Consider the following 12,318-nt stretch of genomic DNA (forward strand, 5'->3'; position numbering starts at 1 on the left):
TTCCATGAAAACTCACACTTTTATTCATGTGCTAACATAACTGTACAAGGGTTTTCTAATCAGTAATTAGCCTTTCAACACCATTAGCTAAACACAATGTAGCATTAGAACACAGGAGTGATGGTTGCTGGAAATGTTCCTCTGTACCCCTATGGAGATATTCCATTAAAAATCAGCTGTTTCCAGCTAGAATAGTCATTTACCACATGAACAACGTCTGGGCTGGTCTGATTCATTTAAATGATCTTTGTTGAAAAGAAATGCTTTTCTTTCAAAAATGAGGACATTTCTAAGTGACCCCAAACTTTTGGATGCTAGTGTATGTCCAACATGTTATCGGAAGCCATCAAGTTGCTTCAGTTTATCATTTTAAATGGAAAGCAAAATGGAAACTTCACCAGACACCATCCTGACACAAGCAGGGGATGACTGCAGCTCTTGCAGACCATGTTTATGTAGCTGAAAGTCACAGGTGATGCAATATTACATCAGCCGTTCATCATCTACGCTTGTCATTTTTACTTGATGCAATCTGTAAGAAATATTGCCATATACCTACAGTGACGTACTTCTTAGAATGCCAGTGCACTTCATAATAAATATATAAACACGCTCATATTTTTGTGAAATGTGTAAAATGTGTCATTTTCAAACACTGTGATAGTAGTTTGAATATCGGCGATGATTTTTCTAATGTTTTTCACTAAGCTAAAGCTGCACTAATAAAATATTTTATATAAGCAACGGCTCAAATGATTCTGTGTAGTGTCAAAGTTGTCAATTATAGGGAGAACAAACACAAGGATTTATCATAATTTCAGCTGTTTACCTCATTTTGAAGGAATGTTTTAGCATGTTTCAGCTCATTTTTATAGTTTCACAGCCTGCAGCTTTAATATTTTGTCATTGTTCACGACCTGAACACACTGCTGTTTTCACTGATAAAGCTACTGAATGCTACCTGCCCAGCACTAAGTCTGTGGCCAGCTATTGAACACAATGAAGCATTTATTTGCTCAAGATTCAGGTATTTTCATTAGGAACTGGTGGAGACCAAAACAGAGCTAAAATTTGAGTAAATGTTGCACTTACAGTCACCAAATAGTCAGAAAAGTGACTCCATTTGAACATTGCAGTTGCTGAGTGCTGTAAGATTTTGGGTCAGAAGGCTTTTTATTTTTGTATTTCATATATGTTTTGCCACACTTGAGGGCAACAAATATTTCATTGCTGGTTTAAATTAAGGACAAATGTTTCCAGAAGATGAACCATGTGTAAAGTTAGAGCAGAAACAGACTGTCTGGACTCACCCCAAACTGCCATGAACACAGCAAAGAAAACAGTTGCCCCATTGTCGAAGAGATGAGTGACCTTAAAATGAAAACAGGACATTATTAACTTGATGCCAAACATAGACAAAACAAAGATAAACAGTGTATTTACATTTCCTTTACAGAAAATTTGTAACATTTGCTGTCAAACACCAATTTAAAGTTGCACATTGATACACTTGGTTGGCACATGAACACATCTTGTCTGAGTACTCAGACTAAGTGTAGAGCAGCTACTGGGAACACTGTGTCCTCTCGTCTGGTGACAGTACCTTGGCGTAGATGCAGCTGTCAGACAGTCTCAGGTAGGGGCAGTACTGATCACAGATGGGGCACATGATGATGTCAGTGGCCTGGCAGATTTCTTTGCTGGAGAACAACAAACAACATCCAGATTGGAATAGGAGAGATCTTTACTGTCATTACACAGAGAGTCATTCAAATCAATATAGAAGCTTCTGAGCAGGGTGAAGCATAAAAAACAGTGAAAATCAATGAATAATAGCCCATCTGACTCCAGTAAAGCTGGTATTACAGTCTCCTGGAGGTATGATTGAGCAACACAGTAAAACCCACACTAATGCAACTTGGAGCTTTCTGAAAAATTTCAAGCAAGTACAACACTTCATATGTGTGTGTACATCTGTACAGTATTTATGGGTGTTACTGACTCAGTTTTATTCTTAACAAGGAAAGCACTCAGAATGCAGTACTCTGCCAAGGCTGCTCAGTCGTTGTATCATTTTCGAAGGATAAAATCTTTAATAAAAAATGACCTTGCACTGAGCACAGGCGGGTGTTATTCATGTGTACGTTATGTACAGATACCAAATCGTGTGACCTAAATATGTATCAGGCGGCAGGAATTGATGGGATTCAAAAACACCCCTACAATTTAATCAATTGTTCCTTGTATCATAAGAACACAGCGGTGGATTTGTAGTAGGATTGCAATCATGTGATCATCAGCAGGCAGCTGATGTAGTGTTCACTTGTTGTCATAGTTACAGTGATGCTGTGTCGCCATCTGGCAATGATACAGAAATCTTTAACAAATCCATGGATCCAGACTATAAGCTCCATCACTGCCAAAATCTAATCAACCTTCCCTGAAAATTTCATCTAAATCCGTTCGTCCGTTTTTGAGTAATGTTGCTAACAGACAGACAGACAGATAGACAAACCAACGCCGATCGTTACATAACGACGCCATTTTCTTGGCAGAGTAAAAAACATCCAGACTATCATGTGAAGCAATTACAAAGCAGATTTGCTACTATGGGATTCATTTCAACCAGAGATGCTTTAGTTAGTTTAGATAAATATAGTTACTCCGCCAAGCAAAACGGTGGAGTTACGTGATGGTCAGTGTCGGTCTGTCTGTCTGTCTGTCTGTTAGCAACATTACTCAAAAACAGAATAATGGATTTGGATGAAATTTTCAGGGAAGGTCAGAAATGGCACAAGGTCCAAGTGATTAGATTTATAGTCTGGATCCACGGATTTATTAAGGATTTCTGTATCATTGTGAGATAGCGTCACAGCATCACTGTAACTATGACAACAAGTGAACACTACATCAGTTGCCTGACGATCACATGATTGTGTTCCTACTACGAATCAACCGCTGCGGATCACAGATTTTTTAAAGATTACACCTGTCGTAAATCATATGACTGAGCAGCCTTGGCAGAGTACTGCCGTCTCTGAGTGCTTTTCTTGTTAAATTTGTTTCAGTTAAGCAGCATCCAATAGTACCAAATTAGAAAGGGGCAATTTCCCCTTGTTTGCCTTATCTGTAATACCATATTAGCTTTGCTTTAAGGAAAGGTACTTGACTTATTCACTAAGCTGATTGCCTAATCTGGAACCTATTGAGCATTTGTGCAGCAACAACAAACAGCAGAGTGAGGCAGGTATGGCTTGCTCTTCCACAGAAATTCAGAATACAACTACCAGGTCTAGGGACACGTATTTTCATTTAAAAAAGCAGCAGAGGTGTGTTTACCTGACCTGGCAGTGCTCCAGAGTGAAAACACCGTACAGAAATACCAGCAGGCCGACCAGAGCTGCAGGAAACAGCATCCCTGTGTACCAGCCGAGCCAGGCGAAGTACAGACCGATCTTCTCCCCGAAATACCTCCTGAAACAAGAGCAGAGAACGAGAGGAATGAGTTACTAGTCATTTTCAGTTGAAAACCACTCAACATGGTCAAACAGCAGAGTTATATCTTTATGTGTAACACTGCTCTAATCAAATCAGCTAATTCTTTGAATTATTTGGGTCATCATAATAAAAATTCTAAATAAAGATAGTGACACATTTTCCACTACTACCTATGGTGAAGTTTGGATTTAAAGTCTAATTGTGTGTACCTGATGAGGTCCAGAGGTTGGTATTTGTACCAGACCCCCCACCAGGCCCAGCACTCATACAGCAGGTGACGGTGGTTCTCTGCTCCATGTGTTCTGATGGAGTTCTTGCTGTGGTAGCTCCCCTGTTGAGTTGTGCACTCACATTAATATTCTGCAGCATATTGGTGTAATATCTGCACATGGAATCACCAGCACACCCTGCGTGTCACAGCAGGCAGCAATGACTTCAGCACAGGTGGTAAATTGAATGAGTGAAGGGCTTTAAGCAGATCAGCCAAATTACCTCATGAAGAGGGAAAGCTGCCTCATACGAGTTATTGCTCAAAAGACGATTAAGCCCTGCAATGAAAAAGAGAGAACCGTGAAAGAAGAGCAACAGATGCCCGATGCTTTAAGTCAAGCAGTGAAGGAGATGAAAGAGCTGTCATTTTTGATTCAAAACTCTGGGGATGCAGCGTGTTCCCTGTTATTTCAGCGTGATGTGTGCAGTTCTCAGCAAAAATAGACAGTGTAAGGATCTAACAACAGTCATACTGACATCTACCAGCAGCATTACTGACACCTTTCACTGTAGGTTCAGTGTCTAAGACATGTCTGAATATGTCTCAGACACATTCTGACAGAACAAAAAAACACCCTGCTGCACTGCATATTTTTAAAGGAGAAAGTGGAGGCTACATGAACACTGTATAGTAAGCCCAATGTAGGCTATGATTATATGACCAATAGGCTAATTGAACAGTAGGTGAAGGGCAGTATTTTTCTAGTACAATCTCTCTCTTTCTCTTGATGTGAACAAGGATAAACAAAACTATCTAACCATTATCTATACACTATTTAATCCTCATTAGGGTCATGGGGTGCTGGAGTCTATCCCAGCTGACTTAGGGTGAAGGCTGGGGACACCCTGGACAGGTCACCAGTCTATCAGAGGGCTACACATAGAGACAAACAATCACACTCACATTCTCACCTATGGACAATTTAGAGTTACCAATTAACCTCAGTATGCTGTTGGACTGTGGGAGGAAGCCGGAGAAAAACCCACGTACGTACAAGGAAAACATGCAAACTTCATACAGCAAGATCCCAGGAAGGCCGGGACACGAACTGTGGATCTTTAGCTGCAAGGCGATGGTGCTAACCACCGAGTCACTGTGCAGCCCCTAAACTAAGCTAATTATGAATTAAATTTACTATAAAATAAAATGAAACATTCTGTAATTGGTGACTATTATCACAGGTACATTCAGCACACAAAGACAGACTGCAGCACTCACGTGACCTGCAGTGTGGCTTGAACATTATTACAGCAGAGGACACGTCATACAATAGTGTTTCCTATTTTGCGTATAGTCCAAACTATCTTCATAGCACTGTGTCAGCTGTCTGGCTGCATCACTTCATCATTCTGCTAGAGGGGGAATAATGCTTTGGTTTGTTTATATGTCTTTAAACTAATCATTTTTATCATGGGAGGTGCCAAGCCCAAGATGCAGTGATGGGGGAATAGTTCTGGTGGAACATGTGCAAGCAGGGACATGAGCGGTAAAAATGGCTAATTCATCTAAAGAACCAAGCAGGCCACGATTCAAATTTTCTTCAAAGCGTTCCATTTTCAGCATGTATGTTGCTGGGTGGAGGCTGTGGTTGTTTCCCATAGAAAACAGGATTTTGAAAACAGTAACACACAGATAGCAGAGAGGAAGGCTTTTTTTAAAACTTCTTTTCTACTGTTTTGGTTGTGGAAATAGCAGGCTTATACCTGAACTCTACATCTGGTGACTCTGGGTAACATTAGATACAGACTAAAGACTAAAAACCAACTCTTCACTGAACACCTTTGCACTTGACAGACAGAAAATTAATAAATAAAAAAAAATTCCTGTTATGTCTGCGCTGCCTGTAGACACCTCCATCCTATTATCACACTAGAACTGGTTTTATGGCTCTTATCCAGGTTGTTTTCTCCTGACTAGATCCTTGCTTGTGTTGTATCTACTCTCAGATGTGCGTCGCTTTGGATAAAAAAATCTGCTAAATGAAACTGTAGAACTGTAGATAGGAAAAAAAAAGGAGCTGGGCTAAACACAGAGCTCTGAAGGAACAAGAAGAACAATCTTTATTCACAATGAAAAAATCAGGGATAAAGCAGCTTGTTGCTAAAGGGAGGCACAGGGAATGAACAAAACTATATAAATTCTGCAACAATGTCTAGAATTAGGCTTAACACTTAAAAACATCCAGAGAAATGCACCCCTAGTTGGAGTCCCATGTGATGCATGTCATTATTCTACTCTCTATTCCCATATTTCCTGTTATAAACATGAGCAAATCCCATGTTCAACACTGTTGAAAAGGGACAGCAACATTACGTATTGACTGAAAGGAGCAATGGAAGTGCAATGGAACAAAAATCTTTAAAATAGAATAAAAAGAAATAACTTGGTTTCTCCAGTTGTTTTCTCTGGTGCTAGAATGAAAAACATTGCTTACATCCTGTGTCATCATATGAATATTGTTTGTCTTCTTAATTTTTAAAACTAGAAATCTTGCAAGACTTTATACACACTCACTGAGGCTGCAAACCTGCTACACTCAAATAAATTTTACTGTGAAAACTGTTCATAGTGCACACACACATATTTTATACTCCTTCCCCAGTTAACTTCAATTTACCTTCCATTTGGACTATTTCCTACCTTTTTCAGAACATCCAGAGAAAAACTCACCCATCTTATTTTTCCCCTCTTCGTATTTGACCCTCTGGAGGATGTGGTGGACGATTCGACTTCTGGTTGCGTTGTTGAAAAATGTGTCTTTGTTGTGGATGATGAAACTGCAGTGAAACGAACCGGTTATTCCAAATCTGTCTGCTGTGAACGATACGTCTTTTGTGCATGTGCAGGTTTATATGTGTGTATTTGTGCCAATTTGCATGAAGGAGGCAGCAGACAGAATTTCAAGAGGCAATAGAGGAAATGGAAAATGTACCAGCCGGGAAAGTAAGATTGAGTTCAAACCGTCTCCCTGGACCTAGCGCTAAAAGTGCAGTTAAGTAAAAACTCACTGATGGATTCTGGATCGACTGAAGGGGGCAGTAAAGCTCTCGTTCTCCTCCAGGTCTGGCAGGGTGTCGTTCAGCTTCATGGGCTTACGGGGAAGCCAGCCTCGAAATTTGTTGATGCGTTTCTCCATCCTGTCAGAGAGGTTTCTGCTAAAGCCTTGTTTAGAATTTTACTTTATCAATTTAGATGCTATTTCTTAGGCTGAACGCTCACCTGCTCATGAACTTGTGCCGTCGGTGCAGGTAAAAGATTTTCCTCCTGGAACACAGAAAGTATGGAGGGTAAGAAACTCAGGACAGGATGATATAACTCAATAATGAGAGGTAGCAGCTCTGCTTATTGTGCTGTTTATATCGTGGCTGCTTTTAATAACAGACACTAAAATATGAAGCTGTTTTGATTGTACTGGTGACATAATTCCTGCCATTGGCTTCATGCTGTTCCACTGAACTGGTGGTAATGTGCAAAAAAACACATCAATGTACTCACAAAGGCTGCAAACAGGAAGCTTGCTAGGTAACAAGCATGAAAAAACTATGTAAAATTTTAAAAATATTCATAAAGATGATGTGTGAGAATGTTCTTTGTTAGGAAGAAAATGTGTTTTTAGACACATTCTACATCTTTTAGCGCAGTGTTTCTCAAATAGTCGGGCGTGCCACTAATCAGCTGAACTATTGTTTTAACGTTGGCCTGTTTTTCGCGGCGCACAAGCTGCGCTGGCCGTTCACACTCGGAAGAACGGGAGAACGCATCGTTAATGTGCAATGGGAACACTATCGTACTTGAACCACCATCACCACCTCTGCTCATCTACTCCGATTATTTTTACCAGGGGTGTGTAACATGTGGCCCGTAGGTCAAAACCGGCCGCCAGATGGTCCATTTCTGCCCACGAGACGACTTTGGAAAGGGTAAAAATTACAGAAAAGACATTAACTGCAAATTGTAAATTTGTGGAACTGTAAATTTTAAATAATTTCCAGACCATGACAAGTGGTTTTGATCATAAAGTACTAGATTGTTGAGTTCCAGACAGCTGTGGCTGAATGTTTTGTCCCTTTGTAGACACTCTGTGATGTGAGAGTTGTATTGTGTAAATGATCAACTGAGGCATAATACTGTTGAAACTGAACTTGTTTTTCTTAAGAAATTTCAGGGTGTTCAGAATGTCTTGTACAAACATTGTTCATTAAATGTGAACACTTAATCATGGAATCAAATAAAATAGTAAAGTCCTGCATATTAACACTTTAATATGAAAGACTAAAATATTACTGTTTAAGTCAATACAGAGAATTCTTCTTCTTCTCATTATTATTATTTTTATCATTATTATTTTTAACAATGTCTTTAATAAAGCAGAAAAAGACTTGATTTGAATTTATTAAAGTGGACAGGCATATTAAAGTTAACACAACTATGACAAGCACATATAAATACATAAATCTTCAGACATAAATAAAAATAAACAAGAAAAGCCCTCAGAGAGCGCAGGATTCCGCCAAGGCTGTTCATTCCCTCATATGGAACTGTCAGAAATGCAGCATTTTTCTGATAAATGCAGCATTTATTTATTAGTTATTGATGATCAGAAATTGTTGCAACATAGAATGTCCACAGAGGACCTTTATTTTTCTCACTTGAAGCAATTCAGTCTCACCTAAAAGGCATGCGAATGTTCATGAGCTCTGCGTAGCGACAGAGAACATCCCACGGTGCATGAAGCTTCAGGAAGATCACGTCACTGTTTGTTAAAGAGGCCTGTAAAGAAGACAAACAATATGGTTTCAGAGCAGCAAAACATGTCAATGCAGGCTGTCCACCATCAGTGTGTTTTCTGGTAGCTGCTCTTTTCCTCACCTCTTAGCCCAGCCTGACAGAGTAGGAGGCTGTCTAAAGGTACATGAATCAGGAGCTAGCAGAAAAGTGACTCTAAAAATAACTAAATGACTCCATGCAAGAAACACACTAGTGGGCTGAAGGTTAAAGGAGGCAACGTCCATTGTCTCCCCTGCATGTTCGAGATAATGATAACCTTGACGCTTCAGCATCAGCAAATAGCACTGCAGTTAACACAGATCACAAAATCCACATTTTCCACTCTTTCAAGTGACACTTGAAATGCTAAATAAGAAGCAGCGGCGGAGAAAATTGCTATCGGCACATTTGTTTTGGCTCCATAGTGGTAGCTCACCAGCGAACGTCACAACAGCGCTCAGCTGTCAGAGGCAGCACAAAGGCTCGGAGCGTTTTAAAATTCAGCAATCTGGCCATTGAGATTACATGCATTACAGGAGGGAGCATTAAACAGCCTCTTCACACAAACCCGTACTGATTTTGCTCCTGCAGCACACGGTGAATACAGGTTGGCCAAAGGAATCTCAGCAAAGCAAATTGTGTCAGTGCAGGAACCCATCAAAGTTCTTGTTTATTTGCAGTCGTCAGGTTTGTTTTTTTTTGAAGAATTTTATGACATTTGGTTTGCAATTTGGCCATAAAGTAAGAAACCCCACTGAACTGCCCTGAAGAGGTGCCCTTGAGCAAGATATTTAATCCCTACCAGCTGAAGGACGCCTGCACTGTTGTTAATCTAAACTCTGAGGGAAAGAGCATGAACATGTTATATGAATGAATGATTAATAAATTAAAGTTTGAGTCATTATTGGCTTAAGCAGTTGCATCTCCTAGAATATATTTCTATTAGTGGTTTCTCACATGTTGTCCTGGTTCAGCTGTTTAAAATAATTAAGCACATATACTAAAGAATTGTACTTGAGGGCCAATTTGAGGTACTTTATTTGAGTATATCCATGTTTTGCTACTTTATGTTTCCATTTAACTATGTTTCAGATGTCAAAGTGAAAGAGTCACTATATGGTATCTTTTTAGCCTTTTTTAGCTCATTGTTTTGGTTTTACAACCCACAAACTAGCTGTTTTATTCAGTCTCACAACCGTCATCCGTCTTGTCACCAAAGCCAGTTGCTGCTTTCAGCAACAAAGTTTTGATTATTCACTGTTTTTCCTACTTAGCACCAAAATTCAGACAAACAAAGTAAGTGACTAGCTCATAGTATAAAGGCAAATAATAAACACTCTTCACTGAACTTGTCACCCATTTATACTCCGATCAGCCACAACATTCTGACCACTGAGGGGTGAGGTGAATAACATCGATCATCTTGTTTTAATGCAACGTTCTGCTGGGAAACCTTGAGTCCTGACATTCATGTGGATGTTTGACATGTTCCACCCACCTAAACATTGCAGGTCAAGCATCCCTACCAACCCCCCAATAGCAACAGCAGTCCTTGATGCCAGTTTCCAGCCTCAGCAGGACAATGCACCCTGACACACCTCAAAAACTGCTCAGGAGTGGCCTGGGGAACATGACAGAGCAACAGTGTTCACCCGGGTTCCACACTCCCCAGATCCAAATCATATTGAGCACCCATGGGATGTACCAGGATAAGCCTGATCTAGGTAGGTCCCACCCTGCAACCCACAGGACCCACAGAATTCACTGCCACCATCCCGGTCCATGTCCCATTGGGTCAGGGGAGTTTTAGCAGCATAAAGGAGACCAACACAACATTAGGCAGGTGGTCATAATGTTATGCCTGATTGGTGAAAATGTTCTTTACCTCTTTTTCCATGTATAAGCCCTCTGCACGGATGTTCCGCTCAAATATCTCCCTCTTCTCTGACTGAGAACTGGATTTTCTGTAAACCAGGATGTAGTCAATGCGGCTCTTTCCATCGCTGAAGCAAAGGCTGCTGGATTTACTCCTCCCCTGAGTGCAGACAGACACAGTTAGGAAAGAACAGTAACTGGCCATCGACCAGAGGAGTCATCTCACCTGTCTTCACTTACTTCTCATCCATGGATGTCAAGAATAACAGGGTGTGAACCTTTTACTTGCATGATTCTACACACTATTCAGCCTAAAACAAGCATATATCTTTATCTGGGATAGAAAACGACTCCTGTAGTTTGAGCACTGACCTCTGGGAGGGCTGAGTCAGTCTTAGTGTTGTCGTCCAGGATGCTGCTGTTGGTTCCTGGGTTCTGCAGGGTGGAGTCGTCGTCTCTGGAAGGGCTGCTGATGCCTTCTGACCTTTCTCTCTCCAGCAGCACGTTCACATCCTTCACAGCTGCAGGGAAGGCAGAAGACAGAATGGACAGAATTACACCGGAGTTAAAATAAAATGTCACCATGTTAGCAAAGACGGAACAGATATGGAACACTGTCAACATTTCTCTGGAGTTGTGTTTCTTGCTACAATGCTGTACAAAAGTTTGGGGTCACCCAGACAATTTCATGTTTTCCTTGAAAACTCACACTTTTATTCAGGTGCTAACATAATTGCACAAGGGTTTTCTAATCATCAATTAGCCTTTCAACACCATTAACTAACACAATGTAGCATTAGAACACAGGAGTGATGGTTGCTGGAAATGTTCCTCTGTACCCCTATGGAGATATTCCATTAAAAATCAGCCGTTTCCAGCTAGAATGGTCATTTAGCACATTAACAATGTTTAGACTGGATTTCTGATTCATTTAATGTTATCTTCATTGGAAAAAACAGTTTTTCTTTTAAAACTAAGGACATTTCTAAGCGACCCCAAACTTCTGAACAGTAGTGTATTTGGTGGATCCAAGTCCAAGGTTGAGACTCACGTTGAGTCTACAAACGTCAGAGTAAAATGCTAAATGCTTTGTTTTTCCCCAGCCAGATGCTAAACTTTCCTATTTGCTGTTTCACATAGAGATTCTTGTCATTCCGATTCAGATTCTGCCATCTGCTGGATTTTTTTTTTTTTAATGTCATATCAAGCCTGTTGCAAAGAATCTTGGCGTTTTTCTTAACATTCATCTAACTTTAGAACATCACACCCATCACACACAAAGTTTGTGAAATCCTACTTTTATCATTCCAGTAATATTACAAAAACACAATCTGTCATAGCTTTTAAAGACACAGAGACCATTTTGCATGCTTGTTTCATTTCCTTTTTACCTCCCTGAGCCAAACATTTATTGATCGACTCCAGACTGTACAGAATTCAGCTATCAGGCTTTTGAGCAGAACCGCAGACACCATCACATCACTCCTTTGCGACCCTCTTTACACCAGCTCAAAGTATGTTTTAGTAGAGATTTTTACATCTCACAAATTAATTTTAAGGCCCTTCATGGCCAATGTAGCAGCGAGTTTCTCAAGCAGAGGGCTTTTGTGTGTTCTAACGATGCCTGAAAACTAAGGGGAGCACAATGTGTGCACTCACTGCCCCGAGGCTCTGGAACGAGCCGCCTGAGGAAATCATTTCGGCTGAGTCAGTGATCTCTTTTAAGTGCCTTCTCATAGCGTGCTTTTATCTGAGAGCCTTTCCAACTTTGTATAGGGCTTTAAACTTAGATTTTTTAAACTGTGATTTAAAACCTGATGGTTTTATGAGTTCACTGTTTTATTCTGCTGCCTTATGAAGCACTTTGTAACTTGGATTTTGAATAGTGTTCAACAAATAAAGATTAT

At 40.3% G+C, this 12,318-nt stretch overlaps 1 protein-coding gene across 3 annotated transcripts in view; it reads right to left on the minus strand.

Moving 5' to 3' along the window:
- The window catches only part of LOC111580605 (anoctamin-4), a 69,265-nt gene that overhangs the window by 24,774 nt on the left and 32,173 nt on the right, over nucleotides 1-12,318 (minus strand). For all 3 annotated transcript variants that reach the window (XM_023288424.3, XM_035956421.2, XM_035956422.2), the window contains 11 exons: nucleotides 10,784-10,932; nucleotides 10,422-10,571; nucleotides 8,439-8,539; nucleotides 6,989-7,033; nucleotides 6,778-6,906; nucleotides 6,440-6,546; nucleotides 3,991-4,046; nucleotides 3,708-3,829; nucleotides 3,340-3,474; nucleotides 1,604-1,700; nucleotides 1,311-1,371 (listed from right to left, as the gene is read on the minus strand). In XM_023288424.3, coding sequence (XP_023144192.2) covers nucleotides 1,311-1,371; nucleotides 1,604-1,700; nucleotides 3,340-3,474; nucleotides 3,708-3,829; nucleotides 3,991-4,046; nucleotides 6,440-6,546; nucleotides 6,778-6,906; nucleotides 6,989-7,033; nucleotides 8,439-8,539; nucleotides 10,422-10,571; nucleotides 10,784-10,932 — 1,152 coding nt within the window. The remainder of the gene's footprint in view (nucleotides 1-1,310; nucleotides 1,372-1,603; nucleotides 1,701-3,339; nucleotides 3,475-3,707; nucleotides 3,830-3,990; nucleotides 4,047-6,439; nucleotides 6,547-6,777; nucleotides 6,907-6,988; nucleotides 7,034-8,438; nucleotides 8,540-10,421; nucleotides 10,572-10,783; nucleotides 10,933-12,318) is intronic.

Source organism: Amphiprion ocellaris, chromosome 21 (assembly GCF_022539595.1).
Source record: "Amphiprion ocellaris isolate individual 3 ecotype Okinawa chromosome 21, ASM2253959v1, whole genome shotgun sequence".
NCBI lineage: Eukaryota > Metazoa > Chordata > Actinopteri > Pomacentridae > Amphiprion > Amphiprion ocellaris.